Consider the following 25,878-nt stretch of genomic DNA (forward strand, 5'->3'; position numbering starts at 1 on the left):
AAAACACCAACGGTCTAATTCTGTTTAAAAAATGCTGACATATTGAACTTTTAAAACAGACTGCAACTTTATGCTGATTTGTTTAAGATTTCAAAAGGAAAGTAGTTTTTATGAATTTAAATATTTTATGTTTCATATTTAAATTATTGTGTGCTTTCAAGGTTTAACAAATTATATAACAATGTATTTCGAATTTAAGGAAAAGTGATATCAATCTCGTGAGAAAAGAAAAGAAAACAAGTTAGGAATTAAAGAAAAATTAGGAAACAATAGAGAGTAAAATGGAAATGAAAGTAAAAAATAATAATAAATGAAGCAACAACAGAACACCGGAATAAGGAATAATGAACTGTTAGGAGGAGAATGATGTAAATAGAGCAGAGCGTAAGGACGAGAGAGAGAAATGACATAAAAATCATTAAAAACAGATGAAGTGTTTACGAATAAGGTGAACAAGTGTTGATTTTTGCAAATATGCGATCGAGGTTGTAAAGTTGATGAATGAATGATGAAATTCATTGTTCGTTGATTTTGACAAAAACAGGGATGCTCCTTTAGTGGTCGTAACAATTGAATAGAAAATTGCTGTCAAACATAATGAAACGGCAATAGTAGGCTAGACTGACTAGAATTGAAAAAAGTGTTAGTGATAAGTGAACGGGAGAAGATTTACGGGATGAAACAATCTACCGCTCCTTTCGATTTGAGGGACAATTTAGCCTCCAAAGCTCGGAAAAAGTGTACACAGATCACAGAGAAAATGAAGAACGATACTGATAAGGAAAACTTAATTGCCAAGGAAAAACTAAACACCAATAAATGTACACGATACCACACAATAGGAACCATACGACTATTATAATTTAATATTTATAAAAAAGTGTTGTTATTTCATTAAATTTGTTATATTTATTGGTGGTTATCGATATTATTTTTATAAAAAAAAGAAATGCATTTTAATCACACTTTGAACATCACCGTTGAAACATCAAAGCACCGTCAGAAAACGTTCAAAATAGTTAAATTTCTTTGCATGCTGACTAATTGCACCACTATTGGTACACTTACCCTGCCTTTTATGAGTGTTGCTCGCTTATTCGGTAAGATTCAAACCCCTTTACGTGCGAATATTCAGCATTAAACGGTACGAATAAACATTGTAAAAAAAAGTTTAAAAATAATATTATTACTGACAGCAAAGCTTATAATAGTTTGCAGCATAGCTTATTGTTCCAAACATATGATAATTGACAAATAAAAAACTATAATAATCTCATTTATCGAATTGTTGCTTCAAATTTTGTTATTCATCAAATCAAAGTTACTAAAAAGGAGGCTCTTTTGGACAAAAAACAGGTTAAATAACTCTTAGGAACTTGTTGGATTCAATCCACATTAATCTGCTATCAATAGCGTTTGATCACTTTTTCCGTGCATGATCTTTGTTTGGCTTACATTTTTTATGTTTTATTTGCGTTTCATTCCCATCTGTTCCTCGCACATTTCAGCGTCTGTCCATCTGCGGGTGGAAAAAAAGTGGCAACGAGAAATCGAAGCTGGTACCATGGGATGTGATCGATCGGTTGGTGGTACCGATTATTTGCTGTCACGCTGCGGCAATTCTCATTTCCGGTGCGCTGAATTTGCTGCGAATTTCCCAAGTGTCAGCGTTGGTCCTGTTCATCCTGTTCACCATCCTGACCGTCAGCGGTGTGTTCTTCTACCACAGCCTCACGGTAAGTACAACGACCCGTACCATGAAATACAATTTGCTCCGGTTGCTGCTGCTTATTGAAGCATGCGTTGGGAGTTTACCACCGGATTGCATTGCCAGTTATGTGCAAATAATGCAGCGGGATACGAAACCCACCTGCTGGCAAGCACACCAACGCTACTTGCAGAAATTAGTGGCTCGGGTGTGTACTGGACGGTGGAAGCCATGCGAATGCTAGCAGAAAACAAAACCATGCATAAATCTCAAACTTTCAAACTCGTGCCACGGTGCAGCTTCTTTACCGAAAGCATATCTGCAGATGGGAATTGTTCGTGCAATATGGACAGAAGAAGAGGAACAAGCACACACAGTTCTGCAACTACTTCGTTACATCAAAGTGGGCAGTGTTTCGCAGTTACTTAACCTAGATCTGTACAGCGTTCGCCAAAACGTTGTCTACGGCACTCCGAGGGCACATGGCACCGCATAGCGCTTTGTACCTTACGTACTGCTTTGTGCTGTTAAAACAAAGCACATGAAACAGAAGTTTATACTGGAAAGAATGTATGTTTTCCTAAACTTTATCCGCTGTTTCTTTCTTGGAAAACAAAAGGATTCATCAAGGATTCAAGTTGATGCTGGCTGGATCTAGAGGGCATTGTAGTTGAGTTTTGTTCTTACTTCAACATTGTCTTACTCCACGTTCCACGCAAAAATTTTTAAAGATCCTTGTATGAGTGTGTGTGTGTTTTGTTTTTTTTTTGTTTTCTAGTGACGTCAAATTCTGTTTTGAGGTTTGTAACATAAGCTGTGTGAAGGATTGTTGTGCTTAGAAAAAGGAACAGAAACTTGCTATAACTTTGCGTTACGAACTGTGCATTATCGTATCAAAGGTTCTACGTTTTCTTAAAGTTTGATCTATTTGTTTGTTTTTTTTTGTGAGATTTTAAAACATTTGATTAGAATTATTTTTCGAGTACAGCCATTTCCCGAGTTACGCAAATATTGCGTGCTAGAGAAATTTGTCTAATTCGAATATTCTCGTCAATCGAATTCTCTTTTTAATATTGTTTATATTCAGTATTTCGCGATCGATTACTTCTTTCCATGTTAGGCAGCACGTTCAAATTGATATTTTTATGTGCAGTTTGATAGTTGAAGTAAAACGTTATGAAAAGTAATGTTTATTATCGTAAAACGTAATGTGTTTTTGAAGTTTTAAATTTTAAAATAAAAAAATTAATTTCACATACAAAATTACACGAACTGACAAAATGTTTGGAACTCGCGTATTTCGAATCTACGTAACTGGAGTGTCGCGTAAATAGATAAATCAAACTCCAAATTTAAAGTGATGCATTTTGAAATCAATATTTCTGCATTTTGTTAAAATCTAATTAAAATATAAAAGTTGGAATTTATAATTTTACTAAATTAAAAATCGATTCATATAAAGATTATTCAAACATCAGTGATTACCCAGTTCCATACAGACAATTGTCATTTTTACTTTTAGGTGAAGCCGTTTTTCTTTCAAAACAATTAAAATTTTTGCTCAAAAACATCCGTGCACTGCATAGTAACCCTGCATTAAAATCTCATGTAAAGCGCATTGCATACTTCTAGGCTGTTTTTATTTATTCGCGGCGTTCCATTTAAATTCATTATCAAATCGCTCATGTGACTGCAACCGTGCTAACGAGGTTTAATTGTAACACGTTTGGAATTAGGTAAAGGATGCAAAAAAAAATCTGAATTTACCTGTTTCTTCGTTCAATTTCTCACACCTTTGATAGATGATTTTTAAAATATATCGTAGTAAAGACCTTCTTAATCGTACAAATTAATTGAGTAGAATGGTTTAAAATCCCCAACAATTTATCGTAAACTATTAGAAAACAGCTTAACAAACAGAGAAGGAAAAGCAACATTTCGGATGATTGATGCTTGCATAATAATCAAAAAAAGAACCAAAAAAACACACCGTTTCATACCGTTTCTCATTTCCGTGTTTAAATTAAATAATCTAGCACAAAAAAAAATAATGTACATCGCGCGCGTCGGTTTTAGCTAAACATAGTATACAAAAACATTACACTGCTCCCAGAAGGACTAAACTTCGGTTTAAGCGGAGGCTTCGATACGACCGACACTACTACATAGTACCCACTGCACACGCTGTCACGCCACAATGGACGGTGCAACCGTAACGGACGCTGCAAGCTGCCCACCTGACATACATTCGGACACACGTTATCCGGCCAGTCCGCCGACGGGTACACATCAAGATCTTTCTGAGATCATGAAAGGCATGGACCGTGATGGAGTTGAATGTGTTTGATGGTGCTGTGTTTCTGTTTTGACTTCCTTAATATAGATATGCGTTCCGGGTGGTGAGCTACAGATTGTCTTCATTTTTCTTTTTCATTTCTGTCCTACACTCTTGCAAACTCCTGTGCACTTTCTGGAGCTTGTAGAATTAGACCGTGGTGGGAACATACAACGTGTTCTGACTTTAAGCGAGCCATTTGCATCCTTTTCTCCCGATCATTCTTTGGATCCCTTCCATGTACCCACGACTGCAACTGTTCTCTGCTAACGTTCACACTCCGAACTCCCCTTTCCCCGAGGAACACCTTGCAACACAACCCGGCCCACCGAACAGCGCTGCCGGAGAGTTATCCTCACGCGCGCAACAGGACGAGCGATTATTTTACGTATAAAGCTAGCCTACAGGGTCTTCTTGAGCTCGCCCGCCACCTCCACCGCTGGCCGCTTGTTCACCTCCACGGTGTCCTTTGGTTTGCACTCCAACTGGTTGTTGTTTTCCTCGCCGGCCTTTGCGGTGCGCTTCGCAGCCGCATTCGATTTGCGGATGTACGAGTGTACGTAGAACGAGCTGAACATGTAGATGAACAGACCGGCGTTCAGTGTGAGCAGGGCGGCGATTGGCTTTGGGTACGCACAGTTCGGCTGGAACTGCACTTGCACGGTGTGGAAGAACACGATTATGAACTGAACCTGCGTGGTGCAATGGGCGAGGGAAGAATTTTGAAAAATGGCATTAATGGTAACCGGACGGTAATGACAACGGGGCGAAAACTGGTCGCCAAGAACTGGTTTCGAGTGTTAATCGTTTTTTCGGGTGAAAGTCCGACCGAGGGAAATATCCGGCTACGGTTATCAGAAATTCCTTCGTAGGTGTTCGATTAACACGCGAAACAAGCTCTTCTCTACAAGAATGTTTGACTACTTACGATCTGCATTACGGTCAGGTAACGTTTCCACCACAAATACTTTTGAACCTAATGGGAGAAAGTAAAGTAAAATCGTTTCAATAGTTTTCCCATAACTTTCATAACATTAAAAATTACCTTAGGGCCCATTGCGGCCAGCATGTAGTACGCATACATGCAGACATGGATGAACGAGTTGATGACGCCCAGCAGCGTACCGTGACCCCCTGCGAAAAGAAGACGGCAGAAGACACATCTAAAGTCAGAACTTTCGAGCAAATTAATGGTTTGATGTTGAGAGGCGACGGTCGCTTCTTCATTACTTCCGGGTTTTGGTGCGATTTTTCGTAATTTATTTTGTCGCTAACTCGTTTCACTTTGTGGCTGTTAAGCGCTTTAAGCAGCAACCACCCTGCACGTGTCTGTTATGTCGGATGGGCTCTGTAGCACGTTTGAACGACTACTCACAAATTTTTCCCTTCGAAATCTCGATTGTTCTCGAAACATAAATAACATATTTTTAAAAGGTGAATTGTATAACATACAATTCCGTTTATTGGATTATTCGGCACCATTCGGCCAGCAAAACGAGGTTCATGCTACAGCCGCGAATAAAACATATGGTGGGGACACAACTGCGCGTTTTGTTTTATTTCCACCACGCGGGCACTGATGACGTTCGATTGGCCGTTCCGTTGCCGTTTGCTTTGCCTGATCATTCATCCGCTCGGTTAAAACTCACTCTAATCACCTATCCGTCCACGAAACCGTCCGCAAGGCTCGAAGGTCGTTCGGAGGATTTTATTCCGCGGCTTTGATCGTGGGTTTAACGCGGATTTGCAAGCGACGCTGCGTTGCGTTGTGAAGATTTAACTCTAGGCGTTAGTTTTAGTCGGAGTTCAACGGTTGAGCAACTGCTGGCTGATCCTGTCAGCTGTGTCGCTATTGAACGATTTGCCTTATTGGCTAATGCTACACCGAAACGGCAAGAAAGCTTATTGAACAAGCGATTTTTTTATGTAACTGAAACGCTTTCCAGTGACACAAATGTATGATGAGTGATGGAACCAATCAAGAGTTGATTAATTAGGCAACTATTAATATTATAATTCTTCAAATGTTCACCTTTTAATCACAAATTGTGATTTTTTAATTAAAATATATAATAATGTGATCATACGGCCCAAAAAAAAACTATAATAATGTTCAACACATTCACATTCTAAATTAAATACTATTATATAAGACTTAATAAATCCTTGAAACGGAATTGAAATTAAATTGGAAATTAAAATTGGAATAAAAATATAAAATAAATTTGCTCAATTTAAATTTTATCCTAATTTCATAAATATAGTCACATCATACAAATTGTGGAACAACTCATTGTCTATCTCTAGTTCCTGTTAAAAATGTTAGAGTAGAGAAAATTTATATAATTAAACTTTTTTGTAATTTTAACTCAAGTTTCTAAAACCAAAAGCTATAGAAATAGTTAAAAACCAGCTCAAAATAAAAATAACAATCAAATACATTGTGCCACACTGACACAAGAAACTAAGGTGAAGAAATTACAGAAAGAAGAAACGCATATAAGTGCAATTGTATCGCTATTTTGCAAATACTATTAACACATTTCGTATCACGCGACCCAAACGTCGGTGACGCAAAGTGTTTCCAACAGGGCCCGACACTTTCGTGCATTTAGAATGAAATTTTGATTTACATGTTTCATACACCTAAGTGTCAATTAAAAATGAACAACAAAACCACTCATTTTATGCTTTATAAATATTTATAAGGATATAATATAAATTCGTTTGTGCAATTTTGTTTTTTTTTTGCAAACTGCAATCGTGAAATTTTGGGCCCTCAGGAAACCTCACCGACTTGGTGCTTGACGCACTGACCGTGTTAAGCAAGAACGGTGTCAGTTCTTACCCAATACGAAGGTTTTTCAGCGCCCCAAATCACCTTCCCATCCGCAAAACACAAAATTAATCACTACATCCAACAAGAAGACAATGAAAATGGACCTGCCTTACGGACAAGTGACTTGTTGAGATACCCCATTTTGTGATACCGGGTGACGAAACCGAACACTGGTTGGAAGCCAAAATAATGATCCAATCCGTTACGTCGTTTCGTCGGCAGCCGCGTTGATAATAAACTGAATTAAATTGTACTCACTGGTTGGCACTGTGGCATGAAAGTGGTGAGCTAACCGCGGCATTAAGTCCCCGGCATCGGTGGCTAATTATTGATCTTTTGTTGTTGTTGTTGTGGAGCCCAAATCTTTTATTCATCCCTCAGCATTGTGGGATGGTTTCCGATAAGCATTGCAATGTGTTGTGATCTCTCACGATTGCGTTGGCATGGAGTGAGTTTATTTCTTGTTTGTCGTATTGCGTCTCATTCTCATGGGGAGTGGATGGCTAGATGGTCGCTTTGGCATTCAAATATCCTAAACTCCTCATTCGTCCATGCATGCGATGGCCTTCGAAAAGCCACGAGAACGCATTTTCGACCAACCTCATGCACACAAAGTGTCAACGCATCCAAGCGAATCGCCCCGCAGAGGAGACAATAATTAGCACGATAACACAATGTTGACCATCAAAGATTGCCAGTGTCACCCAGCTGGTGAGCGGAAGAAGGCCACAATGCGCTTGCGCTTAGTGTTTGTGTTTGGAATTTCTAAGACACATCTCACATTGGTCACAATTTGCCAACGGTTGGACTGCTACCGGTCACCGGGTATTTGTTTTTCACACCATAACGTGAAAAAAGGCTACCCGTCGGGAAGGCAAGGATTGACACTGACCGCGACTTCCTTCGCGACCTTGCGTGGAGCGCACGCACGCACGCCCAGTGCGGCGGATGTTTCGAACCCCAGTTCCGCGGAACGGCCACTTACCGGCAAAGTACTTGACGCCAATGAAGCCACAGACTGGCATCAGGCTATGGTGGTAGACGTGCAGGAACGAAACCTGGTTCTGTTTCTTCCGCAGTACGAAGAACACCGTGTCGAGCAGCTCCACGACCTTGCACATGTAGTACATCCAAACGGCACGAGCCATCTAGAAAAGATGCGAGAAAGTGACAGCCGGATCAGTTAAAGATGCAGTTGGTTCTTAAAGCAGTAGTTGCAGAGATGCAGTTGGAAGATTATGCTCCCCAGCGGTACATACCCTCATTGCTACCGGGTTTCGGCTGTAGTCCACGGGTTGACAGGAGTAATTGTAATGTTTCCTCCAACCGCCTTCAATACCCTGAAGAAAACGAAAAATATTATGCACAAAATTCAAACAAATATATTATAAAAGTGTAAATTAGTAAATATTGTTGGAAAGCCCCAACATTGGACCTAATTAAAACGAGTTTTTTTAATCAACGATGATGTTTCTACAGAAGAAGAGGTCTAAATGTATCCTCAACGGGTGTTAATTATTCCGGGGGACACCTTGAAATCGTCCAAGAGCATTAGAATAAAGCTGTCAAACGCTTTTAAAAAAGTCTTTTCTTCTAGTTAGTATTTCCATTTAGCCTCACATGCCGCGTGCTACGATTAAAGTTATTTTATCGACATGAATCCATTTGGTTGTGGCATCATTAAAGCAAGAAACATGAGGAGAAAAATGTGTTTTTTTTTAATCAAAGCAGAAAAACAGATTCTTATCATTCAGCACGGAATTGTTTTTTTCTTCTTTCTTTCTGCTAAACATCGCGGTTCGCATTTTCAGTGTCAAACAGGTCAACCTTAGTTTAAAAGACCAAAGTTAGCATTCATTTACATAAACTCCTTTGACTTTATCAAGTTTTGCGTTCACCATTCGCCGCGACTACTCTTCCTAGAAGCTGCACCAAAAATTTTAATCGCAAGGACGAAATGTTTAGCACACACATCACCGGGCAAAGTAACCGAACGCTAACTTCCTGGTCGAAATGTTACCAGACGGGAGAAAAATTTATGCCACATTTTGTTGTTTTTTTAAATACATTCCGCGCAGTTTAATTTATTTCCTTTTAGTGGAAACAATTAAGCGTCATCTCGCTACTAACGCTGGCAGGGAACAACGTGTTCGGGAGTTAGACGAGACGGTAGCTGCTAATTTTTGGACTAGAAATTGTAACCTAAAGGCATTGGTGACGCCACTGTTGTGGTGTGGCTGTGGTGAAACGTATCAAAGAGATTGGTCAGTGTTTCGACACTCCGTTTCGATTATATAAGCACGAACTACTTAAACCAACCAGGGTGGGAGAATTAAATCTGACGGAGAGAAACAGAGCTAAACATTCACCAAATAATATCATTAGGGAGGCTTTTTGTTATTTGTTTTGATTTTCTTTTAACAAGAGCTTAAAATGTACTGTTAGAGACATTTTCCATTTTCCATTTTCCATAATGGTCTGAAATCATACACATACACACACACACACTGAAGAAGCAACAAAATTAAAAATGATATCAATCGCAGTTATTCACTCACTTCATACACTAACACGATGCTGAGCAACACCTGGACCGCATTGTACGCAATCAGCACATTCTCCAGCTTGAAGGGCTTCCGTTTCGCCATATAGCGCGGGCCAGCGTACAGGCAGAAGTACAGGTACGTCACGAGGATCATGATCAGCGGGGTGATCGATCCGGACAGGAACCACTCCTTCGTGCGCTCATCTACAATGGAAACAACGGAAAACACAAACGCACCGATTACGATTACGATCCCAAATGCACTGTTTTAGCCCGAAGAATACCCTTTGAAAACCCAAAAGCCACACACACACACTGACGCACCTTGATTATCAACGAAAAACTTCATCACACGGTCCAGGATGCCGTTGCTGGCTTCACTTATCTGCACGTCCGGATTCATTTTCGGCTCGCGCTGGTTTTGCTGACGTATCGTACCGAACTCACCACTTTTCACCTGCACTTACGGCTTTGTATCTTTAAGCTTCTGGCCTGCCTTTGCACTCTTCACTTTGGGCGCTCTTTTCAACGGTTGTAACGGACAGAGCGGAACGGTCGTACTGATTGAATTCTTTCTCGCTAGTGAGAAAATCTGCGAAAAACGGAATGAGTTGAATGAGATTAGTTGTGAAATATATTCACTAATATTTTATTCAAACTGCCCGATAAAGCACACTTCGAAGCGGTTTAGAACCAATCCTATCCTTATCCTTATCTCGCACTCGCACTACAGCGGCCAAATTTTAAAACCCAATCGAGAACGATCGACAATGTAAGTAGCAAATCAACAACGAGAATCTATTGTTTTTCTTTTCTTTCCCCAAATTTATTACCGTCACGTAAACGCGTCAGGCGTAGCCGAAGTAGCAGCAGGTACTGTCGAGTCCTGCCACACCGTTCCGTGCGCGTGTCCGAATCGAACTGATCGCGACTGGGCAAACCCAAACCGCCGGAGAGATGCTTCGGCGGCACTAAAACCTAATCGTTGTACCAACGAGCGGTGCGGTGGAGCCAAAAAAAAACGCTCTGACAACTGGATGAGCTATACCTGCAGCGTGCCGATCACCCAGACAGGGGTGGGTGCGAAGAGTCTTCCTTCCCCTACCAACCTCTTACGATCAAACAGACACACACACACCGAAAAGACGCTAATATCAACGAACGCGAATGGTCGCGACTGATTTTCGCGCCGCTAAAGCGAGACGGATGCGAACGAAACAGACAAAAGACCGCAACGGTGGCATAAGCGACGAACCGGCAAAATCCCAACCCAAACGGGCCTGCGCTCAGTGCCATTTGGGCTGCAGTTAATCAACATGCAGACGACCGTACAGCAGGGGTGCGCGCGTACAGCAGGTCAGAGTGTGACGGAGGTAGGCTCCCGGTGTGTGCGGTAGTAGGGCAGTCGGGTCGGGCAGCCTTACGGTGCGGTGATAATAGTAGAGCGATCCCCCGAAACCCCCGAAACAACGCCAAACGAAGGCACCCTCTGCTTACGGCGTACTGCTACATTTACCGTATCTCACCTTCCACTAGGGCTGGTTGATGTAGCGCCTATCAGCTAACACGCTGAACTTCCCTTTCGGTGGTTTTGGTTGTCAGTGGACAACGCCACCATACCGTGTCGAGGATAACGTCGACTACAGCCACGCTAAAAGAGGTCAATCTTCTTCATCTTCATCTTGCGGGGTTTTCGGTGCAGCTTGCTAGCATCCGGGGATATACGGGGGATGAAACAAAACCCGTCGGTGTGTATGTGAGAGAGACCCGTGGCCATTATATAAGGAGTGACCCTCCCCATATACCGGTTGCTATAAGGCGAGATGCCAGTTTTTGAAGGTCGCGACCCGGTCCACGCAGGCCCACCGTTGCTTGCGGTGAGGTCGTCTGCAACGGGCGTATGTGTGAGTAGTTCTGTGGGCAATGCGCAGAAAATCCCAACACATCGTCACCTACCGACAGTGACAACCCTTTATGTGGTTTTCCGCGCCCGACACGGACCGTCGTTTGGGCGTGAAGTTCAACCAAAACAGGGGTTGGTTTGCAGTTGCGACTCATTATCAGCTGACTGGCTGGGGGTTTCACTTTCGGCGCACTCATCCTCGATTTCGCCGACGTGCCTAATGGGAAGATTCTACCTAATTTCTTCGATTTTCTTCCACATTTGCCCTGGTACCTGCCCAATGGCCATTCTTGTCGAGTGCATTCCAACACCCCTAACCTGTCTGGTCGGATGTTTCCATACCATCTCTCTCTCTCTCGCCCACCCGAGTTGCGTAAGACGTAACGCGTATGCCCACGACGACGGTTACTTTGTTCCAATTTTCTATTTTCGAGTGTGTCTAGCGACCGATTGACTAGTTGACAGGTCGAAACTTTAACCTCAACCACGATGCGAGATCGGATTAACGATTCCCTTCGGCCTGCCAAACAGAACGCAGATAAGCTTCTGCTATGCACCGAACGGTTAACAAAGGTTGACATGTTTTCTAACCGATTGATAAAACTGGTTTCGTTGCGATTGATTTGTATGCTTTTTTTGTTGATTTTATTTATTTCACACACTGTCCGCACGCTGTTTTGCGTCCCGGCTAGACTGGACTAGTCTAGTCCGAGCTGCGGAAGTGTAAATTAGATTTCTAATTCAATTCTCTAGTTTGTTTGTTGTTTTTTTCCGTTCGCCGTTCAATGCTATCCACAGCGTGTGCAGTGTGTCCGTCGGCTAAACGCGTCAACAAAACCTTAGTAAGGCAGGAGAGCTATTTATTTAACGTACGGCGCTGTCAGCCGATGGGAAGGTTACAGAGCGTTCACGAAGTAGTTTTGCCTTCAAAAATATTGTCCAAATTTTCTGGGAAAACAATCGATCGAACGATCGGGAAACCTTCGCCATTGCTAACGTTTTAGTGTTTGGTTTATTTTATAGGAAGTATTATATTTTCTGATACTGATATACTTTACACTTGTCTATTCTCTAATATTTCATTTTACTTAATTTTTCCAACCTTGTCTGTTATACAAAAAGAATATATTTTATCTATTTGTTAGTTATAATTAATTGAGGTATTTCTAACTTAAATTAATGCACTATAATGAATTCATCATCCTTGCCTTTTTATCTTGTTGTCCTTCATCTAATTTTTTTTGTGTGAAGTTTTCACGGAAATGTATGTAGAATTATTCAAACTGTAGTGCTCAATTATTGATGCAGTTTTAGATACAGCCAATTCTAAGTCTGTTTTCATTTCTTGAAAGCAATACTTAAATGTCGTCCATCTGCATACCGCTGCCTGCCAAGCGGCCCCAAACAAGCCATATTGTTCAAGGTCTTCTGCTGCGGAAGGTTATGCTAAATATCACTTCACGCACCAAGCGTCTGCAAACAAACAAACCCTCGCATGATAATCGTTATGATTCAGTTGGCCTCGTGCAAACACAGTCGGCATCCAGCAACAACAACAACAAGCCAGCCAGCCAGCAAGCCGACCAGTTCAATAACCCAGTCTGACCCGCACCGGGAGTGACGAAAGTGCATTCGATGCATGCTGTTTCAAATGGTGCGACGTTGCAAAGTTCAACTAGTCAGCAAACCCGATGATTTGCCCTCGATTCGTCGGTGTATTTTTATACACCGACAGCAAACAGTAGGTCGAACGGTGGAAACAAAACACGCCGCACGGCACGGCGGCTTGATCTCCCGTTTACGTGGAAGGATAACTGCAAGACATTCGCAGCTCGCTTCGTATCGAGGGTGGAGTTGCATTTAAGACCTCTGCCTGCAAGTGATCTCTCGTTGCCTTTCTTGCCATTGCGGACAAGGGTGCGGGTACCTCATTTCTTGCTGCCTGATGCGGTGTGTAACGGAGGAACATATTTTATTGTATTACAACATCTCCATCTATCGACACTGGCTGCGAAGGATTCGTTGCGAAATTTGTAGACGGATCGCCCGCAGCTAGTAGGCCGCTAAGCCCCAACTAACTCACCAACAAAACCCAACTAAGGGCACGATGAGGTAGAATGAATCGGTTTTGTTTTTTCTTCCATTACCAACGATTAATGAACAACCTGTCGGCGATCACACGACCACACGATCACCACCAACAAAGCACCAACGGACATCTCGTGGTAATAACAATTTCACGCTTCTTGGTTGCATGCACAAAGCACACGCCGTTTATGATCCGCTGATTGGGTATGGATATCTCTCCCATGATCATGATCTGCTGCTAGTAGGTGAAGTTATTAGAACGTTAAACCAAGGACCGACCAATTTGCTTGCGGTAGCTGCAATACATAGCCAATTTAGCCCTCATCACGTGCAGGATATCGATCGATCATCAACTGTGAACTGCACGGATCACTTCATATCTTTGCGAAATTTGATTCGAACAACAACAAAAAAAACTAGAAAAACAAGATTGCATTCAAAACTATTCGAGACAGAGGGGGCACAACAAACCGGTTCGCTGGATTCACAACGGTTTGTTTGTGTGCGGGTGTCATAAATCCAATGCTCCAAACTTTGCGGCTCATCCAAAAAAGAATCATCTCAAAATTTGGCACAACCCTCCGACCAAAAGGTGCTCCGAATGATGATCTAGGACCAGAAGCATCTCTCTGGGCCAATGTATGCAGATGTAACGCATAACGATATGCGAGCGAGGGGGGAAGATTGGCAAACGTTGCAAACGTTACGTGACCGTTTTAAGACGATCACCCGAAATAGAGTTCAACGAATAGATGAAGCTGGCGCAGTTAGGAGATGAGTGTACAACTTTTTTTGTCAGAGCTAAAACTTGACTAAAGTATGTGGGCTATCATAAAACCCACCCTAGTGCCCGTAGATAGATGTTCCTGAATATGATTGGTGCTCGTCTAAAGCGACATCCATCACTGTTTCATGGTAGTCTTGGTCTAGGGCTTATTTAATAAATGTGTGACAGACATGCTCGCACCAATCTCATCTTGGATGATGATTTCTTGAGCAATCTTCTCAACTCTACCATACAAAGAGTGTCTCTTGTAAAAGACCTTTGAATCATTGTCCTTTAAGGTGCCTATAGAGAGTGTAGTGGCTAAAGCTTGCAAAGTTCTGGGACTTTGATTTCGGTTTTCAACTGATATTCAACTGACCATCTCTGTCTAAGGGCGCTGTATGGATTAGATCTAATGTTGTATATGCCTGTGAGATCTGGGCTCCGGCCGGTGTCACCGCGTTTCGACGAATAGTTGAACATAGAAAAAAAAGTTTACTAGAATAGCAATCGGATCATTGATTCGACACTCCAATGTCCCGATGCCTTCCTACCCCGTTCGTTGCAGAATGCTGGGAATTGTAGATATAAAATCACTCCTCTCATATACGCAAGCTATTTTCATCGCTAAGATTCTCCTCAACAATATTGATGCTCCATCCTTACTGTCTATGCTAAACCTATATGTTCCTTGTAGTCGTCTCCGTTCCCGTCCTCCTTTATTCATCCCCGCCCGCCTTACCTCTTACGGCCAAAATGATCCATTTCTTATGAAAATGAAATCATTTAACTGCTCATTTCGGGCCCAGCTTTTCGGGCCCAGCTAATTAATGACTCTGTAGCGTCCACGCTACTTGATTGCACGCTACGCTACTTGAAAATGTAAAAGGATCACTCGCGGGCATTCGATTTGATCTCGCTCGAGTAGAAAAAAATAGTATATAAGTAAGGCAAACTTTGTAATTAGATCAGAAGGTTTTGACAAGTCAAGCTGCAAGGATCTCCGATTCGAACACGATAATAAAAGAAATGACCTCCACTTCAACTCCTTATAATCCTCTATTTTCAGTTTAGTTTAATCTCCTCTGACGCGTTAAGATTGGACTATAAGGTTCCTTTTGTTAAGCCTCATGGGCGGACAAATTATTTACGAATAATAATAGTACAGGCAGTCCCCGAGATACGCTATTATAGCGGACCGCTATAACCCGGGAAAAATCCGCGTAACTCGAATTTCCGCGTAAGTCGAATCCTGGTGCAATTTCGTTTATACCTCAAAGTCACAGAGTCGACTTCCTTCTCTGCATTTAATTTATGTAACGGATCAGGTCATTTTTTAGAAAGGTTACATTTAAATAAGTTAAAACCAAATGTTTTATGTGACATAAAAGGTATTTTCGACCAATTTTTTACCATTTTGCTTAAATTTTGTGCTATAAACTAGCTCAGCTGTCAAATTTCCAAAAACCGCGTATCTCCGAATCCGCGTATAAGAGGAACCGCGTATCTCGGGGATTGCCTGTATTTGTGCCTAGATTTAGAGTGTATTATGGAATTCTTAAAAACCTTGTTGGAAATTGATACACATTGGATGCGAACTGTTTAGATAAATTTTATTTAATGCACGTGGAATTACACAAGCTCCATTCTTTCGTACCTAACGATGAATTTAACTACCTAATGTATGTAGATTTGAATGTTAAAATAATGAGCTATTTGTTCACAGAAGTCGCCTTCAAAAGTGCTATAAATTCATTAAAATCACGTCTATCTAGGAAAGAATTTCATTCATCATGCAGCGACATCGGAACGCAACCAACAAGGGCCGCATACATTTACCTACCGACCTTGCAAAGGGTGTGCGGCTGCACACGAAGCAAGCAGCTTCCACAAACAAACAAGCGTATCATTGTGCCACACAGTACGAAAAATTAATTTCCACCCATTTACGCATGCGATATGACGTGGTTTTCCCACCTGTTTTTCACTCCCTACGACCCTTGCCGGTTGCAGTTCCACTAATTCCCCATTTTCGGTTGCACATTGGTTTTGTCTCTGAATCGCCTGTCTGTCTGGTGTGGTTTAGAAAATGAAAACAAGAGATACGAAAAGGTAATTAATGAGCTTTGCGTAAGGTGTCTCGGGTGAGACACTACTCTAGCGGCTCGGCCGCACAACCACCGTCCGGGCAGCATTCCGGCAGATACTGAGAGCGAGTTACGCGTTCACGATCGCTGAAGCACGCGAATGCCACCGCGAGCGTTCGAAGCTTGCGGGAGGGTTTGGTTTGGCTAGCTTCGTGCCGGGAGGAAAGTTAAAAACTGTCCCCTGAACAATGCTTTCTACAGTCAATCTCACTTGGTGTCGCTTGGGCGGAAGCCTGCCTCGGGGAGCAGCAAAGAGCCAGTGCACGGAACGGTTCCCAACTGGGCGGTGGCGCAATATAGGCAGATGAAAGTAAAATTAAACCACCGAAAATGCGAGACGAACTGTTTGAAGGGTTTCGTTTTCTTTCCAGTTTAGCAATAGTGTTTTTGTAGGTCAGCGCTAAACAGCTACGGTTTTGTCTGGTGGCGTTTCTAATAACCATACTTCTTACAGCATCCCTTAAGACGTTGCTTCATTCGGTTTTTTGTTTCTTTTTTTGAGTAATATGCCGTCTGTTCATTCTAAAAACGGCGTTAAATATGTATTAAGTGGGATGAAATTAGCATGGCGCACATGAAGTAACTTCAAGATGTTGTGAGATCACTCATTTGCTATGTATGCCATGCAGTATTGTTATGGAACCTTTTGCTATATATTATGAAGGTGTTATGCAAATAAGATGCCCTCCATAAATGTGTACCAATGTTGCCAAGTATGCTTTAAAATTAATATGTTTAATGATTATAGCTTCTAAGCCTGAGTCTTGTGACTTTTCTTGGGTCATCCATTTTTAAAATCAAGGTTAGATTTAATAAACATTACATGAAGCGTATTCTCATTTAATTCATTATTTCTATGGTCTCAAATAGCGATGTGATCATGGCTAAAAGTATCAAAAGAAATATATATAGAAAAAAAAAGAATATAAATGATCGTTTGTAAAGAGAACTTCAACACGATTAATCGATACACTGATCAATAATTGATTACCCTGCAGATGAGATAAGACATCAATTACGATGCTAGTAAACGGCCACGAAATAGGAGATACCGTAGCTCAAACAAATCCCATTCAATGCATCCCTATGCCGGCGATAGCCATCGTCACCATTCACTTGTCACGGAAGTAAGAATCGAATTATTTGTCACAGCACAGTGCCATCCACCGTCCATGGAAAGATGGTACGCCGTCGTGACTGTCTGGATATTGCGTGTGAGCATCGGCGCGCCATTCTAGCAAATTCAATATCGCCACACTTTATATGCGCATAGACGCGATTGCGCACCAATCCGGACGGATGTCCTTCAGCGGGCGGGCTTACGGAAGGTGTTACGCGTTAGATAATAAATATTTCCTGCGCTAGCCGCGCTCCGTGCGAGTGCTCCACGTGTTGACGTCAGTCATCCGGCATCTGCAACGGTTTAGAGTTACCACCGGCAATGGTTTCGGCCAAAGGTGGTTTTAATATCATGCAATTTCTCGGGGTGCGTTATTTGTATATGCACGGTCTAGCTGCAATACATCGACAGCTATCAATTGCTCCCGTGTCTCGGAGCTCCGTGATCGTGATTAGTTGCAATGTCGGGATATCTCCACTAGAAACTCCGAAACCAGACCTTAACCCAAAGCGTATTCCGATGATCGGTACTCGATGTGCCAAGCCTTCAATTGCTCGAGTCTGGTGACCTTCACCGCACGAGGAGCAAAAAAAAGGCAAGCAAACAAACCTTGCCCCAAGGTTACTTGCCATCCGGCTATTCAAGTTCTCCCAGTACTGAGCGGCGACCCCTGTAATCGACCGTGAGATGCGTGTACTTGATTTTCATGTACACACACCCCAATGTTCCAATGCTCCACATCTTCGGTGGATGATTGGAAGTCTTGGGAGCCGCATGCACTTACTCTCCAAACCAACTTTCACACACCACTAAGCACCGAAAGCACCAACACAGACGGACCCCGCGCAATGCGGTTATAGGCGTGTGCCCATTTCGAGGCCTCTCCTCATCTCAGGCTCGGGGGATGATGTAACGGCTTTAGTCACAGTGACTCCGGCAAACGCAAAGCATCACGCAAACCCCCCCTGTTTTCCCATCTTGCGTACCGGTTGCTCGGCACGGTTGCGCACCGGATTACGGAATCGCCGTGGTCTCCGAGGGCCCAATTTCCATTGCAGCGGGCTGGCCAAAACTGTGGCGCGCGGCGGCAAAACTTTCACACACCCCCCGGGGAGCGGGGGATGGTGTTGAGATGTTGAGACGGAAGATAAATCTACACCTGCTGTTGGACGAGGTGCGCGAAAGGGAGAACGAAGCTGTGGCTCACTTTCAACAGGGGAATGCCCTCAAATATTTAAAGAAAAACGAAATTATTAACCGATCGAGCGCGTTATCCGTTGGTGCTTTGCCTTGGCTTTGGCACGTGACCGAGTGCAATTACACGATCATGCGGGAATTACTCGAACTTTATTGTGACCATCGAATTGCTTTCATGGTCAACGACAACGAGGTTGTGCAGTTGTGCCAAAACTTGCCAAAAATGAAGGAAATACCGTCCCGAAGACGATCCCCAAACTGGTTTACCCGCCACCGTCTGTGGACCGGTTTTTCGGCTAACGTTCTAAATCAATCCGGGGTCCCCTGTGTAGGTAAAGGGTAAATTTCATTCACTCCCTCACGCGCCCTGTTCGATAAGGTCCATTATTGTCAAGATCGCTCGAACCAGGTGTACCGATGCCGATGCGGATGTTTGGTGCGAACAAATCAACCTGAGAGAGTCGAACATCATTTGTTCGGTTTGTCTAAACTTGCGTCACTCCAATAAATTGCCCATTAATAGCGCCCATTTTGATCGTTGTACAGGGGTGAGTAAAACTGTCAAGTTTTGATGTCTTTTGTGTGTTGTTGAGTTGCTTATTTTCCTGTCAAACTTCATGATTTTTAATTTGGCACAGAAATTTGTTTCTCGCATTTCTTCATAAAAATTTGATTGCTGTTAACGTGGGGTTTTAGACTTCAAGTTCAAAAGTTTTCTGGTTTTTCATAATATGTAGGGTTGAACTGATTGAACTAAAAAGAGAATTGTTTTATCGATAATTAAATCAATTTAATGACGTAATAAAAATCTTATACTAAAATAATATAATAATATAATAAATAATATAATATAATAAATAATATAATAATGTAGCAAATAAATAGGAAAAGCTCATGCTTCGTTTTCGCCACGATCTAGAAGCATCTGAAATGAAAAATTGTCTTTTCCACATGATCGAAATTTCAAATGCCCATAGCGCTCATAAATCAGACTCCCAAATGAGCTTGCCTCATATGTTTAGCAGTTCATTTTCTTGCATTCATCATTAGTTCCGCACGAGCGACTGTAGATCCATCATTACCACATACTAATGCCCAAAGCATTGGTTTTGCATTGTACGGTTTTGCACAGAACTACAGAATCGCTCCGTGGCCGTTTTTTGGGGCGTAAAATGTATTAACTTCCAATTAGCCTTCCGGGTGACGCACAATATTTGTGTGTGTATGTGTGTGATTACATTTCATCAACCCCTTTTCGGCTGCACGGTTGGCATCGCACAGCAAACGTCCGGAAGCGAAATTTTGCCCGTAATAGCGGCCTGTCGCCGCTTAGAACAAAGCGCAATGTATTCATATGTGGGCAAACAAATCAATTGCCTTAATTGAAATTGGCACGCTGCGGCAAACAGATGGACCGATTCTCCTGCCCGTGTTTGAGCCGGATTTTGTTTTTCGGTGAGAAAATCGTTTAATCAATCACCGTGAGTTGGCTTATTATGATGCACGAAGATGGCCTGTGGGTTGGTTTGTGTGTTTTTGCCTGATGGACAAACATGATGGTTCTAATGGTTTGTGTGTAGTTTACTTTCTCATGTTATTGTAATATGCTGTTTGTTCTATTTCAAAAGACAGCATATTAAAATGCCATTATTAGCTCGATTGCTGTTATTAATTAGTTTTACATTTTATCTTTATGTTAGGAAGCGAAATTAGTTATTCTTATAGTCAATTTTGAATGTAAAATTATTTGTCTTTTATTTTCTAATCCAACTTATCATCAATTTCTGAATCAATCTATATATATAGTTAATAAAAATAGTAAGTTGAATATAATGTTATTATATAAGATAATTTCAGAATATAAAAATTGTTAAAATTCTGGGTGGTGTATTTGGTAGCCTAGCCGGTTTACAGGTATAAACTCCCATATGGAACGATCCCCCGTACGGAGGAACGACTATTGAGTTACCAGTAAATAAAGTCAATGAAAGCTAAAAATGGCAGACCTGTTTTGATTGTTGTGCCGGTGAAGAAGAAGGAATTAGGCTTGTCTCGTATGTGTATTTGCTATCAATTAGGGTAAGCGACACAATTATGTCTACAATAAGTCATCAACATAGAGATTTTTCTATATTAAAATTTCATCTTCGGTAATGGTGGATGATGTTGTATGTTGCTCGAAAGGTTAAAATCTGAAGAACAAGCACGGGTTTTTATTATTTAAATGATTAGTTGATCAGAATTGCTGAAAATGTAATATCTAAACTTCTTCACAATGCACCCATTCAGACTATACTATTCCTAGTATTTTGCTAGTATTGTTCCTATTATTCGTTCCTGTGACAATTGTATCGTTTCACACAAAGCAACCCATGAAGAATATCTAAATTCAATGCAAACGCTTCAAAATTCACATATTATCATAATTGGATCCCCGAAGTTTTATTGTTCCAATTGTGGACATTGTGGATGGAAGTGCTCTTTTTCTCAAAAATTTTAAAATATTTTAAATGAAGTAGCAATAGAAAACAGTAGATAATAAATGATATTTCATAAGATTTATAAACAGAATAATATTTCATTGGAATATTTAAACGGTTAAAAGCTTAACAGATATAACTTGCTTTGTCATTTTGATGACATGCTTAAATAGTGGATTAATTAATATATGTATATCAGTATTCAGCTTATAATTATTGATGCAAAATTGCAGGATATTTATATTTTGGTGATGAAATTTGTTAAGCATAATCCGTTTGCGATGGATATTTTCGTTTGATAAAGCATATCCCGTTTCCGATGGAATGCAAAGTCCTCTATTGCCATATTTGGGTCACTTGCCCTATGTTTCTAAATATGTAGTCAATCTAAATTTGGCGACTAACTGTCTCGTAGAAACAATATTCCCAAAATGCCAATACACCGTTCTTCGGCAAATAAAAAAAACGCAAACTCATTAGCAACGGAACCATTAAATTGCCGACAAATCATTCAATTACGCTGCTTGCTCTCATGCGCAACACCGTGCCTTGCCTCTCGGAGCAACAACAAAAAAATGTCTAATACATTGAACATTGCGCCGCAATTAACCTACCCCTACTGACGTGTGTCGATGCGTGAAGTCGCGTGGGAAGCAGTGCTGGCTAGTGCCTCTGTTTAGTCCACATTATCACCGACACCGGTGGCAAACAATCATTCAAGCGGTATAATTGCATCGGGAAAAATTGAACAAAAAAAAAGAAAAATGACACGAAAAACAAACAAAACCCTCCTCTCCCTCTTAGTGTCGAGGGGCAAAAACAGCTGTAAACAAACAGTACAAGAGCAATACAAACCGAACGAACAGTTGACGGATCGTGTTTTAAGGTACGATCATAAAATTCAATCCTCTTTCGTGCACTTGTTGCGGTGGTTGACCATCAACGTTTATGAGTGATTTTTTTATTTCTTACGATCATGTATCAACATTGATTGGCGCCACTTGCTCCGCTTCAAGTGCTCGTTGTGCGGTGTCTAGGAAAAGACAAACGAAGCGATGGGAAAATGTGACCCATTGCGAGCATTTGGAGTGTGTTTACAGTGACCCTCAAACCCGTAGGACATGCGAGTGCAGTAAATGGAAATATTTATTCCGCTAGAACGCACAGTTCAAATGACACTAACGGCTAATTGGCTGGATGAATACAATTTCTGCTCGCAAGATGTCAAAACTCGTCTAACCGCCGTGGGTAGGAAACATTTGCATTCAGTTCCGGCATAGTTGCATATCCTCGTGCGTTACGTGTGCGGTGCTAATGTTGTTACTTTGAAATTCATTCACTCTTCCGCCGGGCGTCTGTTCCGAGTCGATTTGATCGCAGCCAGAGTGAAAACGCCAGGGTCAACCAGTTTACGGTACGATGCACCGGCTAGACCGCCCCAAAAATTGTGCTCATCGGATTGTTTTCCGGACTGGCGGTAATGATCTCGTCTAGAGCGACTCAAGTTTTCGGAACGAACCGGAATGCAATGGAATGCAACCCGGAAGCCGATGATGACAATCGTGACAGAGTGGGGAAATTCCTTTTATATTTCTTGCTCTTCGTACGTTTTCGCAGGCTTTCTACGCAGGTAGTTTAGATTAATGCATGAAAATGGCATTGAAGGAATCAGGCACGGCTTTTGAAGAATCGTGCTATTGGAATTACTGACAAGGTTTTTATTTTCTCTTTTCCTTTGCTACCTTTAATCCTTTATTCTTGCTTGTTTGGCTTGCATCTTGAGATGCATCCAAAGATGTCTGATCTCCATCTACTATGAATATTGGCTCTTGGTATTGGATAGTTTCACTTTCAACTGCTGTTCTGTATGATTTAAAGTATATTTTTGTATTTGATTTCCGGTTTATTTTCATTCAATGGTTTCATATATCTCTGTTCTTTTTCTCTAAGTCCTTACTCAGCTGTTGGAACGTAATTCGACCTCGAATTTACCTCGAACCTCGACCTCGAACCTTTTGTAAATTGAACTCGAATTTATTTAGAAAATCGAGAAATGCAGAAAACCGATAAAATTTATCGAAAATCGCGCGTATGCAGGCTAATAATCCTGGTCACGGCACCAATGTTCTTTCGCGAGAGAATTTCGGATAATTGATTTCCTTTATCGTTTAACGTGGAGTTTTCGTTGGAAGAGAGAGAGCAAAAAGCCTTTTCGTCCAGTATTTTTTGCTTAATTCGTGAACTAGTAGTTCGGGCTACATCTTTACTTCAGAACTATTTCGCTCCTCCGACAGTCACTTGTCGGAAGTTTTAAAAATGTATACAGTTGGAGCGTGTTGTGAACAACGTTCCAACAATCTCCTTTTAAACCTCATGAAACTTATCCATCACGGCTTCCTAACTTACTAGGTGTGGCTAGTTGGTACAGGCTAGTGAATAGGATTTGCGTCAAATGGAAGAATTTGTTGCCCAGCAAGGTGTCAATTAGCACTAAAACACTAAAACGAAAAAGAACCAATGAAATCTAAACATGCGGCACAGTACACGGTTCTGGTTTGTTGTCTTTGCAGTAATTTGCAAATGTGACGCAAACCATCCCGGAATGTTGCAATAATTCCATGGGAAAGATAAAGAATATTATTCGCTATAGAACCTGAGTTAGAGCTAACCTTCAAACTAGTTTTAGCGGTGGATCTTCGTGCAATTAGCACGGGAAATCAATCATTTAAGTTCATTATGTCAATTTGTCCTAACACTTTATAACAATCCTTTCCGAATATTTGAAAATCGGTATCCCAATTCGATATCTATTGGGATTGACAAGCTGCGATCGATGGCTTTACCTCTCACTTTTCTTTATCAAATGCGGGGCATGATTAAATATGTGGATGCCAATCGCAACTTTAAAATCTGATTAAATTCGACTTCAAACCCCGCAACAGCATTAATTCTTTCACCACACTGCAATGGCATTCAATCTAAAACTAATCACCAGCGGGTCAATTTAATTAACCTAACCCACGCCGAAGGTTACAGATTTTCCTTTTGAGCAACAACGTGTGCATAATAATAACCTTCACTTTTCCGACGACGCCTTTTTTTGTTCGTTGCTGGTCAACAACTAACCCTGATCTTCAACCGATGCTCATTAGCACAAATATTAATCTGGCAGCAATATATTACTTCACTGAGCAAAACCAAAAAAAAACATAACCCGTATCAACTTGCAATCGAAAATCATCTACTGCACGTGTGTCTATCAATCATGCCCTGGCGTTCCACGCATTCCCGGTTCCCACTGGAGCGTCGGAAAGGAAGCCGACATCCCGAAGAATACGCATTAAGCAGCAGGCACTAAATTTCGTCTTCGGCCAGACATTTCATGTTGACGAAATGTGTGCCCATAAAATCGCGGCTTACCTAAGACAACGCGTGCTATCGTGCGCACTAGCAAATCATTTCTCTCTCACCGCCGTTCAGATGAATGCAACAGGTCGCCAGCAGGTTACATAAGCACACGAAAAAGTTGTGGCGCGTTAGTCACTGGGCCACGCTTGCTTTTCGTAGCTTTCCTCGTTTAAGCTGTAGCGCTCAGTGCATAGTGCTGTTTGTGTTGTGTTGTGTGCGTTTGATTGTGTTGTTTTTACGGTTTTAGGGTCGTTGCTAAATACCTTAGTCACACGTTTTTTTTTTGACAACAATCCCTCGGTGTAACAGCTTCTCATCAGCTGTGGGTCCGGGTTGGGAAGAAACCACAGCTACTGGTTGTTTCCTTCCCGACTCGCTCTCCTATTTCACAGTTGCATATGTTAAGGACTTCAAAAGCACACGAGAAACGATCGCAATTTAATCGCTTCCTTCGCCCGAAACTTGCGTATCTTAGAAGCGTTCAATTAGAAAGTTCATCTCGAGGTCGATCGTGAGTGCATGTAAATTGTGTTTGTGTGTCACCGGTAACACAATCTTGAGATGCCAAAGGTGTTTTTGCCCAACATCAGCGCGGTCGATTGTACTACCGTTGCAAAACCGGATATTGACACTAATTCAACGCGTTTGAATATTATCTACCAATAGATTGATAAAATAAATCGCTCTAAGGAGAACAGGAAGGCAGATGGATTTTGTCATTATACATTTAATAAAACTTTCGAAAAAAACTGACATTGAGTAAAACCTCCTCGAGCAATATGGATGTGTGCTAACCTCCATCTTAGTAATTTACATACGATTTCCTGATTTTTTTTCCTGGGAAATACGTGCCGTATACATTAAATTGTGGAAACATATCGTTTCTGCACATTTGAATATAACGGTACAGATGTTTCATCTACTCTACGTAACATAAAAACTCTCGAAAACTTCACCCGAAAGTAGACCCATGAAAAGACACAACTTTTCAGACCGGTTTTTCGGAGCATCCCTTTGATAACCGATTGAGATTTTTTCGTTCGTGAATTAATTCCACCTTATATTCTCTCCAAGGGTCCTTCCGATCATTGAACTGGCGATTCTTGAGGCTTTCAAGCGCGATAAGCCAACAAGCATTGGATTCTCATCCAGACGTTCCATTAGCATCATCAGTTCCAGCTGCTAATTCCCGATGTAAATACGGGAAGATCTCCGAACTTTGTTTTGCATATGTGATTTACACCATTCCCAGTCATTCCCAGGAGGAAATTTTTCGCGTGGGATTTTATTGGTGGTCCGTAAATGAAATCGAGACCCTTAGCTTGCCCGTTTGACTTTGGGG

The 25,878-nt window shown here is 41.5% G+C and overlaps 2 protein-coding genes across 3 annotated transcripts in view; one reads left to right on the forward strand and one right to left on the reverse strand.

Annotated features, from left to right (window-relative positions):
* Positions 1-25,878, forward strand: part of LOC128301813 (D-beta-hydroxybutyrate dehydrogenase, mitochondrial) — a 45,538-nt gene that overhangs the window by 1,852 nt on the left and 17,808 nt on the right. For both annotated transcript variants that reach the window (XM_053038449.1, XM_053038456.1), the window contains exon 3: positions 1,509-1,736. In XM_053038449.1, the coding sequence (XP_052894409.1) occupies positions 1,509-1,736 (228 nt within the window). The remainder of the gene's footprint in view (positions 1-1,508; positions 1,737-25,878) is intronic.
* On the reverse strand, positions 3,754-9,996 carry LOC128301830 (elongation of very long chain fatty acids protein 1). Its single transcript, XM_053038469.1, has 7 exons — positions 9,752-9,996; positions 9,441-9,631; positions 8,142-8,222; positions 7,868-8,030; positions 5,089-5,177; positions 4,972-5,019; positions 3,754-4,735 (listed from the first exon to the last, which is right to left on the reverse strand). Exons 1-7 carry the CDS (start codon positions 9,828-9,830, stop codon positions 4,445-4,447), a joined length of 942 nt encoding a protein of 313 aa, XP_052894429.1. The 5' UTR covers positions 9,831-9,996; the 3' UTR covers positions 3,754-4,444.

The sequence above is a fragment of the Anopheles moucheti genome, chromosome 2, assembly GCF_943734755.1.
Source record: "Anopheles moucheti chromosome 2, idAnoMoucSN_F20_07, whole genome shotgun sequence".
NCBI classification, from domain to species: domain Eukaryota; kingdom Metazoa; phylum Arthropoda; class Insecta; order Diptera; family Culicidae; genus Anopheles; species Anopheles moucheti.